This window comes from Zootoca vivipara, chromosome 2, assembly GCF_965207765.1.
Source record: "Zootoca vivipara chromosome 2, rZooViv2.hap1.1, whole genome shotgun sequence".
NCBI lineage: Eukaryota > Metazoa > Chordata > Lepidosauria > Squamata > Lacertidae > Zootoca > Zootoca vivipara.
The window spans coordinates 59225021-59241727 of NC_142584.1; the positions used below are offsets into that span (position 1 = coordinate 59225021).

At 42.1% G+C, this 16707-nt stretch overlaps 1 protein-coding gene across 3 annotated transcripts in view; it reads right to left on the reverse strand.

Annotated features, from left to right (window-relative positions):
- Positions 1-16396, reverse strand: part of TBC1D9B (TBC1 domain family member 9B) — a 32386-nt gene extending 15990 nt beyond the window's left edge. For 2 of the 3 annotated variants that reach the window (XM_035105638.3, XM_035105637.3), the window contains exons 1-8: positions 16261-16393; positions 10835-10945; positions 10123-10241; positions 8744-8972; positions 8080-8338; positions 6831-7038; positions 5964-6176; positions 2435-2596 (exon numbers count right to left, since the gene is read on the reverse strand). In XM_035105638.3, coding sequence (XP_034961529.1) covers positions 2435-2596; positions 5964-6176; positions 6831-7038; positions 8080-8338; positions 8744-8972; positions 10123-10241; positions 10835-10945; positions 16261-16378 — 1419 coding nt within the window. In that variant the 5' untranslated portion in view covers positions 16379-16393. Of the gene's footprint in view, positions 1-2434; positions 2597-5963; positions 6177-6830; positions 7039-8079; positions 8339-8743; positions 8973-10122; positions 10242-10834; positions 10946-15725; positions 15789-16260 lie in introns of all 3 variants that reach the window. The other variant, XM_088662001.1, reaches the window with a different exon arrangement.
- Positions 16397-16707: the final 311 nt, after the last annotated feature.

The window sequence follows — 16707 nt, forward strand, 5'->3', positions numbered from 1 at the left end:
ATTCCAGGAGGTGATGGCGGAATATGATTTTTTAGGAGATGAAGCTTTGGACACTGAAAAAGATGAATGTGAGAATGACAATGATGGGGAAGGAAAAGAAGAAGATGAGGATTGTGATGATTCAACACAAAATGAAGCACACCACGAAAAAAATGATGATTCTACTCTACAAAAAGTTGGATGGAGTGCCCTGCTTTTGAGGGGGGCACGATTGGTATCATTGGAACTCCAGAACGCCCACAGGGAAGAAGGAAAAAATATGCAGAGAAGAGAAGAAATTCAGGGGTCCTGTATGGTGGCCTGGATGACAAAAGACTGTAAACAGGGGGTGGGGTGAAGGGAAAGTGATGTTGTGATTAAGGATGGATTAACAGGTTTATAACTGGTCTGCTGATTTTGGAATTTGCTGGATTGGGGGGGGAAGCCGGCAATCGGGGATGTAAGGTTAAATTGAGAATAGTTATAGTTTTAAAAGTGAATGGATTTTGGAAAATGTGAAAATATGGAGGCTTATAGAGGGAGAAAAAACAAAAAATTAGGCACGGGAAGAGAAAATGGGAGTTTGATTTCTCAGTGATTTGAATATTAGATGAAAATGTTAACAATTGATTTATAAGTTGTATAAGATGCAAAGGTGTATTTTTATAAAGTAAGAAACTGTTGCAGATGATAAAAAAGGGATGAAAACCGGGGAAGGGGGGGGAGGGGAAGCCCACAAAATATGGTTTTACAATTATGAATGCAAGAAAATTTTTTTGTTTTGTATTGTTTTTTCTTTTTTCTTTTTTTCGCTCTTTCTTTTTTTTTTCCCTTTTTTCCTATTTCTATTTTTCTCTCTTTTTTTTGGTATGACAATAGATGGTTGGATGGATGTCCTCCTGCGTACTGCCCTGGTTTGCTGGAGCTCCCTGGTGGCAGGGGGGGGCTTTGGGGTCAGGGGAGGGGGGGGAGGACAGAAACCCAAGCATAAAATGGACCATCTCTGACTGTTCACATACATGGGATACTTCTGTGGCAGGGGAGGATCCATGTGGGTGGGTAGGAAGGAGGTGGAAAAGGGGTTTAAGTATGTACCTTTTTTTTTTTGCTTTTTTGTATTTTGTAAAATTAATAAAAAGTATGTACAAAAAAAAAAAAAGAAATGTGCAAGATGAAACAAGATATCAAATAGCTCCCATCTCAACGGGCAGTTTTGTTTTGTTTTAAAAACAGAATAGGCACCAAGGCAGCACATCTCATGGACTATCTGCTTTAATATACACTCAGCAAAATTAAGCTGGGGCTCAATCTCTAGCATAGTTATATGGTATATTATTACTGTGTTCAGAGAGTAGCATTTTTGGATTAGTACAGGCATGCCTGAATGGACTATTACCATTCACAAGACAAAATAATATGATCAAACCAATTACTTTCTCACATATCTACTTTTATAACACAAGGCAATGCATCATCTCCCCAGTGTAGTGCTCCAACAGACATTTTATGGAACACAAGCACTAGGAACCAACTTTTGCCATTGTCTTCCAGGCCCAATGCAATATTTTTTTTTTAATTTTTTTTTTTGAAAAACCTTTATTTACTTATAAAATTACATAAAGTAAAATACATAAGAAAATACATACAAAGCACATATTATTCAGTTACAAAAACAAAGCAAAATACATATAACAAATAAACAGTATTTTCGAATTATACCGTTATAAGGTCGGCCTCCGAATCTCGATGGTTGAGATTTGATCTTTACAGTTTTTTTTATAATCTTGAACCAAGAGGCTCGAAATATAAAAGCCAAATAAGAAGAAAGCAGGAGCGGAAAGAAGACAGAGGAGAGGAAAGATCCCAGGTAAGGCAATGATAGGGGAAGGAAAGGAGGGGGCAAGACAAGGGGGGATAGGATAGAATAAAAGGGGAGGGAAGACAGGGGGAGGAGGGGGGGGGAGAAGATCCCAGGTAAGGCAATGATAAGGGAAGGAGAGGAGGGGGTAAGACAAGGGGGGGTAGGATAGAATAAAAGGGGAGGGAAGACAGGGGGAGGAGGGGGGGGAGAAGGAAAGAGAGCGGGAAAGGTAAAAGTAAAAGTAATATGTTGGTCTTAAGCTAAAAAGTATTTTAAAAAACCTATCCATGTGAATCCTGAAGGTCACTAAATGGGGTTTTGCTTAAGATTTCCCTCTTTTTTGTGCCTGGTCTTTCTTCTTTCAAATTTATTGCCAAAGGTCAGCCATCCAAAGTTGAGAAAAATATGTACAGCTTTTGTTAAAATATTACCCATGTCTTTAATGCATAGATGAACACCTTTTGAATGCTTTCTTGCAAATTAAATCTCACTGATCCCCACCCCTCGATACTTATGGTTTTATAGAGGATTTTATTGTACTAGTTTTAGAACTATTGACACCCCCCTCCCCCAATAAAAGAGTTGGTGACTTACCCCTTTTGATCCAACGAGCTCCCCAGTGTTGTTCCCAAACAGTTTAAGCAGTCCCTGGGATGCTGTTGGTACTTCATCTGTGCAAAAATTGGCCAGCTGATTGTTGAGAGGTGAGACAGGGCTGGCTGCAAGTGGGCTGCTGGGAGACAGCTCTGAAATTTCCTTAAAAAATGTACAAACTGAAAATTACAAAGGAACAAACAGGCTTCAATTGCAATTTAAATGGCATTTAGTGCAACTAAAAGGAGTTCCAAGGCTTTATAATATAGGTACATTAGAGACCACTGCATCATCCTGCCTATTAGTGCATTTCAATTCATCTTCTTTTGATTCATCACTGAGGTGGCCATCTATGATGTACAGGAAGGTCACTAACAACAATTTATTATGAGTGTGTACCTATTAGGAAGCTATGGCCCCTGTCTAAAACATTAGTGGAAAGTGCCAGGCTAATTTTTTAGAAACCCCCCAAATACTGTGATTTTACAATGGATAGTGCAATTTGTGAATTTGAATCTGTTACAGCAAATATCAGGTGAAGTTAAATCAAAAGCCACATTTTGGTCCACCATCTTAATTCAAAACGGCACCTGGCACCCAAACATCAACATAGATCCCCACCCCAAGAACCCTATTGCTGAACTTAGTGACCGTATCTCAACAGGCGGTTGAAACTATGTCAAAAAATTGACGAAGCCACACCAAAGTGACATTTCAGTTTGCCATCTTGATACAAAATGGCACCCAGTGTTCAAATGGTGTTGAAGTCTGCTGCCCCACCTTTGGAACCCTTGTGCCAACTTTGTTGATGATATATTGAAAGGCAGCCAAACCTATGCCAAAAAACAAAGTCACACTCATGTCACGTTTTGGTTCACATGTTGATTCAAAATGGCAGCCAGCATATAAACATGGATGAATGGCACCCTCACTTTGGAAACCCTGGTGCCAAATTTGGTGACTTCTCAAGAGATGACCAAATGCCAAGAGAACAAATGGACAAACCACTTTCTTAAATATATAGATGTGTTTGCAAATGTTTATGTCTCAGCATACAGCACATTATTATGCATACGCCTCAAAAAGGCAGTATGTGAAGCAGCACTGGGTGGTAATGACCAATAAACTTACCACTACAACAGCAGTCAGGTGAAGCCTGGTGATACTGACCAACAAGCTTATCAACGCTCCATGAGATGCCCAAATTATTGATCAGCATTATGAATATAAAGTGCTGTTCCACCGTCTCAACCAATATGAAATGTCACTGAGTAAGTCTACCGTGACGGTGGGAACAGTGACTAGCTCGTTTTACATTTTCTCTAGCCTGTTGTCCTAGATGCTTGCTTTTTTTAAAAAAAAAAGTTCAGCCAGCTTTCCCCAGTATGCAGAGATTTGCACCCCTCATATATGTTCCTCTACCCACTTGCTTCTGAAGTTCATCTTTCTTTATGCCTCCCGACTTCGAAGCCATCACACAACACTGTTCATTAACCGAGTCCTCATCCCTGTCATTTGGTTCACTACTATGAAGTGGAATGACCGTGAATTATGAGCCCATTACCCCAGGTGGAAAACCATCATTTATGACGTTGCTCCTAGAGAATTTAGCCAGAGTTCTCAGCCACTTTCCCCTCTGCTCAGCATCTGAGGCAGTCAGTGCTGCCTAATCTGCTTTCCCATAAGACTAGCATGGTACGATGCATCATTTTTCTCTGATAAAAGCATAGCATGCTGGATAGAATCCAGGACACTTTGGTAGCTCACTCAGTGTGTAGCTCTGAGCAAACAGCACTGAACTGAGATAAGAAGCAGCTATTAAGCATACCATCTCATGAACAAAGTACAGTGGTGCCTCGCTTAACGAATGCCCTGCTTAACAAAATTTCCGCTTAACGAAATGATTTTCCGAGCGGAGCTTGCCTCGCTAGACGAATGCGTTTTACAAAAAAATTCGTCTAGCGAATCGCGGTTTCCCATAGGAATGCATTGAAATTCAATTAATGCGTTCCTATGGGCAAAATAAGTCGAAAAAAATTCAGTGCATTCCTATGGGATTCGCTAGACGAATTTTTCGCTATAAGAAAAGACCCGTGGAACGAATTAATTTCGTCTAGTGAGGCACCACTGTATATAAGGACGGGTGGAACCATTAAACAAAATGGAACAGAAGACCAATAATTATATACACCTACACCACCAGACACTTCCACCTAATTTGTGCATTCACAGCCAAATCAACACACATGTCACACAAGCTATGGTGTAATTTTTCCTCCCCTACAGGGATATTATCTCATGTAAGAAAATCATTAAGGCCAAACACAAGAAGTCACCTCAGTCTATCTGTCCCTCTAGCGCATGTTTTACTTTAATAATGCTAGCGTCTCTTGATGATTTTTGGTAGGCATAGTGCTTTGGGGGAAGCTGCTCCCATTTTCCCCAGAACTACCTGATGGCCAAACAGAGGCATCTCTGTTAGTTGTGTGCAAAAAGGGGTCAGGTGTAGTTGGGCATCTGCTTATCTTCATTGCCTATGATAGGTAAGGATTTTGATATAAGTCTACCTCTCTACAGAGGAAAGAAGGACAGCTAGGTATGCTATTCTGACTCCCTCTGTTGGACTTGCACATGCCCTTACATGGCACAGTCACATGAAGAGTGAAACTGTATATGTCAAGACATTAAGGGGTATACTTAAACTAACAGTGAGGCAGGGCGCCTTGGGAAAACCTTCAGCATGCAAACACCTGCTCTATCACTAAGCTATGATCTCAGCTTCCCTTAGTCAAGAGTTCCCAACCACTTTCTCCCTCATTCTCACATTTGAGGCAGTCAGTGCTGCCTCATTCATTTTCTCTTCGACTAATAATACGGTAGTAACCTTATAAGGTGTATCATTATTGAAAGGTGTATCATAACATTTTTATGTTGTTAGCCACCCTGAGCCCAGCTCCGGCCGGGGAACAAATAAAAATGTATTATTATTATTATTATTATGAAAATCTTTTCTCTCTAACAAGAACTCCTCACAGGAAAAAACCAAAACTCTATTTCATCTCAATGTTGAGAATATAGGTCATATCTGACTGAATAAGTAGATAATGTCGCAAATCACAACACCCAGTGTCCCTTCCATTGTGTGTCACTGGCTGTAACTCTACGTCATTTTCCCTTTCCACCAAATGGAAATGAAGCAGATGGCTTAGCCTTATGTCCAAATCAGTGCTCATTGTTTGTTTGTTTTCCCCAAACAAACTGCAAGTACTGGATCAGAAGTAACACTAAACCATCTACTTTGTGGTTTGCTTCCCTGTCGATAAAGGTAGGAGCTTAGTGGACGAGCTCAAGTTGTATGCAAAAACTAATTTGCTATAGTTTAGTGCTGCACCTGAACATGGCCACTGTAAGCAAATGAAGCACCAGGGTACAAGCATCTAGCTTTAGAAAAAGGGGCTAGCTGAAGAGACCACATGTCATAACATATTTGAAATTTGCCATGACCATGGCAAATGCTCCATTCTCATACCTCGTGTGCATTGTCACCACAGCTCTTTTTCCGTCCTCCTCCATTGTTACACGATTGCTTGGACGGAGTTTTCTGCAGGAAGTCAGAGATTCTCTGCACCAGGAAATCACGGTCTTTCAGGTTAGCAAAAAGGAAGGTCATTTTGCTTTTGGTACTGATGGAGAGTGGGCTAGGCAATACACTGGAACTGTCAGCTTTTTCAACAATTGTGACCTGGAGAATATACATTGGGATCATTTGGGTATATCAGGCTCCTCTATATTAACATCTCTAGTAAATTTCACTTTTAATAGATTATTAACAACTTTGTTAGTTATCTTACTAGCAACTCCATAATTGATACATATGGAGGTGAATGCTGCCAAGATATTCCTGAAGACACTGAGTTTTTTTTCCTGTACAGGTAGATGCCACAGTGCATGTGAAACATAGAAAACTGAAATGCTGCAAGAAGTGTGATAAAGAAAGGCTATTCTACTTGTTCCACATTTCTGAAACACTTGCTTTATTTCAGACCATTCTCACGCTAAACCAAATAATGGCTTGGTTCTTTCACTCTGGAAGCTGCTCTGACAAAAGTGGAGAGGGAGCCCTTGGATGTGTTTGACTCTCTGTTGTGTATATAAAACTGCTTCTTCAAACAGTGGCCATAGAATTCCTATCAGCCCCCATCTCAAAATATAGCCACAACTGCAAAATATAACTGGATCTTGTCGCCATCAGCCTGGAAAATCATTTAACCAACAGACCAATCTACTAACCCTCAAAAACAAACCTTCAAAATTTTCCTGAAAAAAATTGAATAAGCATGTAACTGAGTAACAATGAGATACTAAGACAATTCATCCTTAAGAAATAGTGTCTCACCTCCCTGAGTGGTATTATGAGATGGCAAGCCTCCTCTGCCTTGCTAGCAAAACAAATATAGTTGTTGGAAACAAACATCTGTCCAGGAATGTGAATTTTATTGAATGGGGTCCACAAAGTACAATCTGTATGCCCATCAAGACGTTCATCCTTAGGAAGTCGAAATGAAGCACGGTACCATTCATTTTTGGCTCGAGCATCCAAATCTCTGAAGAAAAATGATAATACACACCAGATACTAAGTGGGGAAACAATACATTCCACTATCCAATCATTACAGGAAATGCCCCTTTTCAATGCAGCTTACTCAAGATTCTATTTCCATCAAACACAAAGTTAGGCCTGAGTATTGAGAGGCAAAAATCCCTAGTGATGATATATACTTTTCATCCCCATGATCATTTGATTGCCCTTTGCTCAACCTTTTCCAGCTTATGAGATGGTGGCATACAACTATTTCTATATATAAATTAATACATAAATTGTGAAAAGATGCAGGTGATGACAAAAATAATGCTCAAATCAAAGGAAAATACATTTTGTCAACTTCAGTGTCAAAGATGGTGTATCTAGTCCAACAAAGGTTCAGTACCCACAAGGGATCCCCATAGGGTATAATGGAATCCTTTTCTCCCCTACTTCTGTGAGCATAGACACTCAGCACCCCAAACTGCTATAGAGAATGGGAGGTTTACTCATGCCTCCCATCCAGCCCTCCCAGCACTACCTGAACAGAGGAATGGATGGGGAGATGCACAAAAACACCCATTCCCTATAATGGTCTCATCTACCGAGATCTTATGAAACTACAACATACTAGTGTGTTTGATATGAGGAGGAACACAGCCCTATGATGAATTAGTGCAAGCCCATAGTATATAATCAGAAAACTAATATCCTTCCATTGGAATGACACCAAGATAACAACTTCACAAATATTAATTTTTCTACAGTCCATTTTCCATGTCCAGTACAACATCCATGTCAAAGGTTCCTTAATCACTTAGTAGGTTCAAGAAATGTAAATAGGATCCATGGGAAGGGGCTGAGAGCTGTCCAATATAAAACCTAAACCCTGATTTCTGGAGAACTTAATTCACATGGTTTATGTTTCTGTGGTTTCTAGACACCATGATACAATCCAGTCCATGAACATATTTAACTATTCTTAAAATGATTCCTTGTGCCAAGGTGTGTGAGAGTGTAGCAGGAGAGGGAGGGAGATGGACAGAAAGACAGACAGACATACCTTTTGAGTGCTGAAATATTTTTGAGTGGCTTGCTGGGCTTAGGAAGCAACATGTCCTCCACATACCCTTTATTATCAAATAGTTGCCGCATGGCAATGTTAGCCAGCTGTTCCATTAACTTGAAGGTCTCGTTGATGTTGAGGAACATAGAGAAGTAGAGCTCACTGTCCCTGGTACTCACTTTGATGCATTCAGGGAATAGAAGGGTGGCATTCTTCTCCAGCTGGGTTACATCTACCCACTGGACTATTAAGGTCACTAGGGAAACATGCAAATGCAAAGCAACAATTATTATCAGATTTCTAACAGACATTTAAAACAAATTAGAACACAACAGATTTGAAGCCTATCTGTTTTTCTTTTTTTAATTATAGCTTGACTCAGTGAAGTACTTAGGCAGAAAGAAAACAGATTGGGAAAAGAGCCCTGCAAAATATTTTACAAATGTTGTTCAAATAATATTTGGGGGCTGCAGCATGGATGTAGAACTGCTGATTGCTTAAATATCACTAAAAAAACAAGAGTACAACCTCCCCTCCCTTCTGGAGTGCCAATTTCTTCCACTGCCCCCACTGGGCCTCACTATTAAGACAATATGGATGTACAATCAGAGAGAAGTGTTGAACAAACAACAACAACAACATTAAGCAGCTGACCACTTACCTTCTTTGCCCAAAAGGAAAGAATAGAAACAAAGGTGATTAACAGTCAGATACAGCCAGCCTTGCCTGGGGACACGCCCTTTCCAATAGCTGCAGGAATAGTAATTCACTAGTTTCTCTACTTCAGGCATTCCGAACTGTTTACGCATCTTCAGTTCAGCTTCTTTAAATTTACCAGGATCTTCTTCCCCCTGAGGCTGCTGATTCTTATTTTCTTCAGCAATAATGCCCTGCAGAAAGGAGTAGCAAAAGTAGCAGATGAAAATATAATGGCCTCTACAATTCTTTGTTGCATTATTTATTTGCTAAGCACAGCGACAAGTGTACCACTTGAGGTTATGCTTCTGGGTGGATATACTACAATTTCCAATCACTCCAATGTCTGTCGTTGGGCAGCATCTGGAGGGCCAGGGGTTCCTCACGCCTGATCGAAAGACTGAAAAAATATATACAGTACTGGTATATCTGCACTGTACTCTGAAATATGTGATCTCATCCACTACTACTGTGCTTGTTGAGTGGTTGTGCCAATGCACATGTGCATACTGAATACTGCCAGTAACATTTGTGACAAGGCACCCAACATTGTGTGAACTTCCTTTAAAAGTTGTTTATGTTTATTTGTTTTACGCCGACTGCATGCAAAGTTTTAAATCGGGGCTGGGCCGGCTGAAAGCATGGTGCTCTTTGAGACACTGCCTCTTCCACCAGCACGTCAAGCCCCATTGCTGCCAAAGGCTCCCCATGTGTGACCTAGCGAGTGCCTGTGCCGTCATTGTGCAAAAGCTTCTTAAGAATTTCAGTGCAGTAAAGTTTAACACTTTTAAAGTAGCACCCTCTGGGGCCACAATGTCTCACTCAGAGGAAGGGCTCACCGTGTCTAATGAGAGCACTAGTCTAAGCCTCAAGTGCCAAACCTACTGTAAAGAAAATCATGCAGGCAGTGAAGAAGTACAACAGCAATGGAAGGCAGAAAAAATACTTCCAGATGGAAAGGAAGCAACAGTGTATATATCCTTGCAAGGATAGATGAAAATATATGGAAGTCTGTTCAAACTGGACCGTGGCTCAAGCACAACCACAGTGTTGATCTTTAACTATATGGTAGAATGTTAAACATGGGGTCACGAAGAGTCGGACACGACTAAACGACTAAACAACAACAACAGAATGTTAAACTAGCCAGCCTATTTTATTGTTCCAGGTGAAACGAAAACACTCTAGATAGGTGGCTCTACCGTTCTTTCATCCCTTCCTCATAGCATATGGCAAATATTTGTCCTACACCCAGCTTTATGTAGCAATTCACAGCCTGCAGCTCTTATTGCCATTCTGTGGCTAAAACCTGGAGCAGTTCCATGACGAATAGGTGCCACTTACATGTATCTTGCCCTTGACAAAGGTAGTGATATCTTCTTCATTGTCAAAGATAGAAAGTGTCTGAAGCAAGTTATTTTCTAGCCATTCCCAGTGTTTTGTTATTTCCTTACGCGATGAACCTAAGGAGAAATTCAGAAACAATCAGATAACAGCTACTATAAGGAGCAGGTCAATAGTTTGGGGCTTCTCCTGGATCCACTACTATCACTGAGGGCAGAAGTGGCTCCAGTAGCATGGAATGCCTTCTACCAGCTTTTATATTTTATATATTTATCTTTTATATCTTTTATATATTTATCTTTTATATTTAAGACTTTCCACTACTGGTTAAATTAGATAGCCAGTATTTACTTAATGCACCTCTACTAGCTCCCTGCCAGCCCACGCTCTACTTCACAGAAATTTGCTATCAGCCAATTGGTTTTGAAGAGATCTTGAACAATCAGGTTTTTTTCTACTCCATCTGATACAATTACAGAATATTGGATGAAATCTTTGAGTATTTTACTGGCCATAATCCAGATGTGCAACCATGGTCTGCATGTACACCCAGATTTTTCTAAACTTTTCAGAATGTGCCTCTGAAGAACACTTGAACTGCTCAAAAATCCTTTTGAGGATATTGTAGTTACAGAGCATTTAAAAGCTGGCTGTGGGGGAGAGCAATCATACACTGGCAGAATTTATTTGTTATAGAATGGTATTTACTCACCACATGCCACTGCCCAATAGATTTGAGAATCCTGTGTCTGATGTAAAATTCTGTAAGGAGCAACCCTAGCGCTTGAGTCCAAAACCACATCCAAGGTTCCCACAAGCAGCCCTAAGAAGACCAAGATGCAGAGAGAAACATAATGAAAAGTGATCTGAACAAATGAGAGAGTGAAATAAATGGTGGGATGGTTTAAAATAAAGTGTTTATTGATACAAAAGTTTAAAGGAGGTGAGATCCCAAGAAGGGTCTACTGAATCAGACAAAAGGCCCATCTAGTCCAACATTCTTCTTAAGAGTGCCTAAGCAGATGCCCAAGGGAAGCCCGCAAACAGGACCTAAGCACTACAGCACTCATCCCACCTGCCATGAACGGCAACTGGTATTCAGGGCATACTGCCTCCAGCAGTTTCACTGGATGTCTCTGAGTTCCAGTATTATGAGGGAGGAATAAAAAAAACCTCTGTGTTCACTTTCTCCACACCATGCATAATTTTATACTCCCCTATCATGCTGCCCTTTCTCTGAACCAAAGCCCAAATGTTGTAACCTTTCCTCTTAGGGAAGTTGTTCCATCATCCCCGTGGTCATCTTAGCTTGTTTAAGCCACCCCACTTTTTTAAAAACACACACACAGAGATAAAGCAACTGTCTGAAATGCTCGATTCAAGACACAATGCCAAACCATGCCCCTTGTGCATGGGGAAATTCCACTTTCTTTTTGGGGTTGAGAAAAATAATAGTTTCCTAGTTGTCCAAACTATGGTTTGTGCTTTCCCTTCAAACCAAAATTGGGAATAACAAAGGTCAATCCATGGTTTCCAATCCTGATCTGAAGGGCAAGCACAAACCACACTTTGCACATTAAGGAGAGACTGAGGTTTCACAAACATTTGAAAAGCAAAGTCACTAAAACAATGCATTCTTGACAGGGAAAGCAACACTGTGAGGCACAACAGCTGAAGGAGAACTGATGTTTATACAACATCAAAACTGGTTTAATGCAGTGCTACAATAGCATACTTGAAGCTTCTTAGCAAATCCCTTCAGAATGCTGTAAGGCAGCAGTAATGTTATTTACTATTTTACACAGTATTAGGCCTGTTGCACATTTTCTGAGTGCAGAAAGACTAGAGAGAATTATGTGATGGTGAGTGTGTGCAGAATTATACTGACAATATATCATTGCCAATGAAATATTGAAGGAAGTTAAGCTAATGCATTAGCTTTCCAATTGGCACTGTGTACCTGAAAAGAAGTTGTAGTCTCCAAGAGCAGCTGAGAATGTCCTCTTAAATATACTTTGTATATACACGTCCAAACAACAGAGACGTGCATGTAGGGAGGCACTCTCAGTGATGCATCCCTTTAGAACTAGAACTCTCTTCCTTTGGGGATTTTCTAATTTAATATCCTGAGTATCTTCCATAAATGATGCAGGGCATTCCTATTTGTGTCATTTAGTTGTGGGGAGCAGCAAGACAACAAATAACTGCTTGCTTTTCCAAGATGATAAAACTAAGTGTTTTTACAAAGTATGCAAGATGTGTATATTTAATCTATGATTTTTTTATAATTAGGATTTGTTGAAGACCGTTAGAAGTTATTTTCAATATGGTGAATTATAAATTTATTAATTTATAAAGATGCTCAGGCCACCCCAAAAGTCTAAACTTGATACAAACAATCTAAAAAGATTTGAGTAGTTTGCGTTTCAAGGCCATTTCTGTTCCAATTTTCTCTTTCCCTCAGTCTCTCTCACACACCCTACCCAAATGATACCATGCATCTGGTTAAGTACCGTACACAAATGCTTATGCGACAAGAAATCACATACAGATGCAACAATAGACTTTAATGTTTTTACTGGAACATGAGAACCTTATAGGTGTATTCAGGGGTGTAGTAAAGGGGGGGGCGGGAGGCGCACTGCCCTGGGCAGCAGGCTGGGCGGGGGGCAACAGGCTAGACGGGGCTGACCACCTCCGATGGCCATCGAGAAGCCCCAACGCAAGTGAGACTGCCTCACTCTGCAGCTTGCTCGTGGGGGGGGGGTTGCTGCATTGCATGCCTCATGTGTGCGCATTCGTAGTGACGCGCGATGCATGCGTGCGACGGACACCCCGCCCCTCGGCGGGGTGCCTTCAGGTTTGCCGCCCTGGGCAGCCAAGCAGCTAGCTTCGCCGCTGGGTGTATTTCAAAATGTTCACAGTATTGCTAGACCACCCACAAAGCTGAAATCTGGTGCATGTGTAGCCCAAGATACAATTCTTCCTAGATAGCTTGTCCAAACTCTGGACATGATGTTTACTTCATAATAGAGGCCATTCTCTGTGCATTCCAGCACAGAGCAAGCAAATGTATACCTGTGGCAGAAATGTATACCTGTGGCAGAAACAGCCGAGAATATGCATATAAACTTATGGAGTGCAAGTTTCATTTGCTTGTAAAATAAACAAAGAATGCCAGTGCATAAACCAGTGATTTAAATTTGGCAACAAATACAAGCCTGGCTGTGATAAACTCCCCTTAGGACTTCCTAAGTAAAGCCAGTCCCTGCTGCAAGCTTCAATCACGAGCTCCTAAAGAGCAGGGTGTTGTTGTTGTTTTTAATGTGTTTGAGATTTTACAAATAAAAGGAAAATACTATAAAAATCCATTTACACTGTAGACACTGACTGCATAGGGAATACTTTCCAATTTCTTAACTATGATTAAGAGATTCAAGGCATTCCACAAGCTTCATCCTTCCTTCCAGAATATATTAAAAAATTAACAAAATGATGTGGACCCTGGGGAGGGAAGACTTTTTTTGTTCATTACCTATTATTATTATTATTATTATTATTATTATTATTATTATTATTATACCTCCCTATGCCCATAGATCTCAGGGCAGTTCACAGCACATTATCAGGGACGCAGGTGGCACTGTGGTCTAAACCACAGAGCCTAGGGCTTGCTGATCGGAAGGTCGGCAGTTTGAATCCCCGTGACGGGGTGAACTCCCGTTGTTCGGTCCCAGCTCCTGCCCACCTAGCAGTTCGAAAGCATGCAGTGCAAGTAGATAAATAGGTACCACTCCGGCGGGAAGGTAAAGGGCGTTTCCGTGCGCTGCTCTGTCTGCAGACAAACGCTGGCTCCCTCAGCCTATAGAGTGAGATGAGTGTGCAACCCCAGGGGTACCTTTACCTTATGCCCATAGATCTCAGGGCGGTTCACAGCACATTATCAGTGATGTCACAGACTCTGTTTAAAATGTGTTATGGACACTTCTGTAATTACACAGCTCTAACTAGTGAAATGAAACCAGAGGAGGGAGGGAAATCACATGTTCTCAGGAGCAGAACTATTTTGAGTGCTAGGCACATTGTATTTCCTGAATGGCAACCTTATTTTAGTAAATCTTTTTATAACAAATAATAATAATTATACATGCACTACTTTTCTAAATAGACAGATAGATAGATGGTCTGTGTGGTGAGGTAAACAGGGATCTTTTAAAACACTGTTTGAGAAAACAACACACATGTGTATATGAACATTTTCTCCTGATAAAAGCAATGTTAGCATTTTATTGCCACATTACCAACGGACTGTTTTTGTCTTAATCTTTCTTTCTATATTAAGAGGCCTGTATGCGACCTGTACAGTATGCATATATGTGGGAATTTGCAACGCCTGACACACTTATAACATGAGGGAATGAACCTGATGAAATATCCCTTCTTATGCAAAGTACTGTAAAGGAACCCAGCTTCACACTAGGGAGATAGCAGCTGAAATACCTGAAATACCACTATATTTAAGCATTTTGCAGACTTTCGCAAGATTTACAGCTGCAAAGATACAGCTACCTCTACCACATACATATCATGTGTGTAAACTCACTAGCTTCTTCTGCCCATATCAAACAAATTACCAAATCAAAGCATATTCAACAAGCAATATTCCAAATTAGGCATGAAAATGACCAAGGCTACGGATCTAAGTTAGCTGAACTTAGGTACCACTGAAATCTGTGGGATAAATTAAGCATGACTTATTGATTCAACAAACAACACAGTGCAAACCTATGTATTACTCAGAAGTAAGTCACACTGAGTTCAATGGGGCTTACTGTTAGGTAAGTGGATATAGGACAGCAGTCTTAGTCTGGATCCAATCTATTGTCTGCACTGTCCTATGGAGATTAACTTTTGTTGAGGCAAATGAAATGATAACACAAGAAAGTATAGTTTTGCAGGAAGACTGTGACAGAAAACACCACCACAGCAATGTCATTCCTGTGTTTACGTAGGCAACACTTACTGTCTTGGGACCAAATTTATCTATAATACAAATATATGCTAAACAAATGTGCAGCAATTCAGAGCTACTCTGCATTGGGCCTTCAAGAATCTGCAGTGCAGATGTACTGCATATAGCGTGAATAAATTCAGCTTGTCTCTGGGAGCCAAGTGAATGTGTGGGTATGCTACTGGCATAAGGGAATTTTACCTGAAATTAGCTTTTATTGTTTAAAACTACCACAAATGTTACAAGTGTAATACTAAGCTGCTGAAATAATATGGATTCTCCAGAGTGTCAGCCTCTAAAAAGCAAAATAATTAGCTCCTTTGTTTACACTGAAATCCTTTAAAACTGTGCACATATCCTACAAAGCTCTAAAGCAAAATGTTTCAATACCGACATATTATTTACCAAATGAAAATATACAAGTGATGTATTAATCAAAAACCTTTCAACAATGTTTTTGTTTGTTTGTTTCCTCCCCATGTCAGACGTTGCGAAAATCGAACAGAGCCCCTCCTCTGTATTTCATTGGCACACACGGGAGGGGCACATTCAAATATACATATTTACGGGGCACGCATTCCCCAAATTTCACCTGTGTTGGTGGTTGGGGCGGGGCGGGATCACAAGTCAAGAAGAGCCTGCTGATTTGAAAAGCCTTGGGAGAAAGGGGAAACCACTGTCGGTGCTTTTGCGCACAGGCACCTACACCCTTGGGAGGACCAAACCCGTTCAGCACCCAGAAGCATCCTCTCTGGTCCACCTGGAAAAAGGGTGGGGAGGCAGAGACACCCACAGGCAACGGGCGATGCCACCAGCCAACTACTTGGCTGGGTGGGGGTGGGGGTGGGGGTGGGCACTGGACCTGACACCCGCAAGCCGCAGCGGCCCTGGGCGAAGAGGCCCGGCTCCCTGTGCGTTTTAAAGCGAGGGATGAGGGGCAGCTTGCGGCTGCGAAGGCGCTTTCGGGCGCTGCCCTGACTGGGCCCATTCTCTCCCTGAGAGGCCTTCCCAGCAGCGCCTCTGCTGCCCGCGAGGCCCCGGGCGGCGGCGGCGGCGGCCGACGGACTCCCCTCTTCCAACTCCTCATTGTCCTCCTCGCCCAGCTGGTGACCGGCGGCTCCACTCACCCGTCAGGCCGCCCCCCTTGCCGTGGCCCCGCCGCCGCTGCAGGAGGAAGAAGGGGTTGGCCCGCTCCGTCACCCACAGCGCGTTGGCCAGCAGCACCTCCTCCGGGCCCAGCCACATAGCGGGGCCGTTGCCGCTGCGGCGCCACCGCCGCCGCCGCCACCCGGGCACGCTCCGCCGTCTCCGAACCGGGGCCGACCCGACAGTCACAGGTGGGTCACGGGGGCTACGCACGTCGCGGACCGAGCCCAGCGGCGCCGTTGCCTGCCTACTGCGCCCTCTAGCGGCGTGGCTGGCGCACCGCGGCGCAGGGACAAGCAGCCATTTTTTTTTTGTCGCCGCCGTCCCACTCAGTGCGAGGCTGAGCCGAGGCCAGCCTCTTCCCAAGCCGCCTAAAACCACGACGGTCGTCGCCCTGTGGCTACACGGTCCTGCGCACACATTGGGGA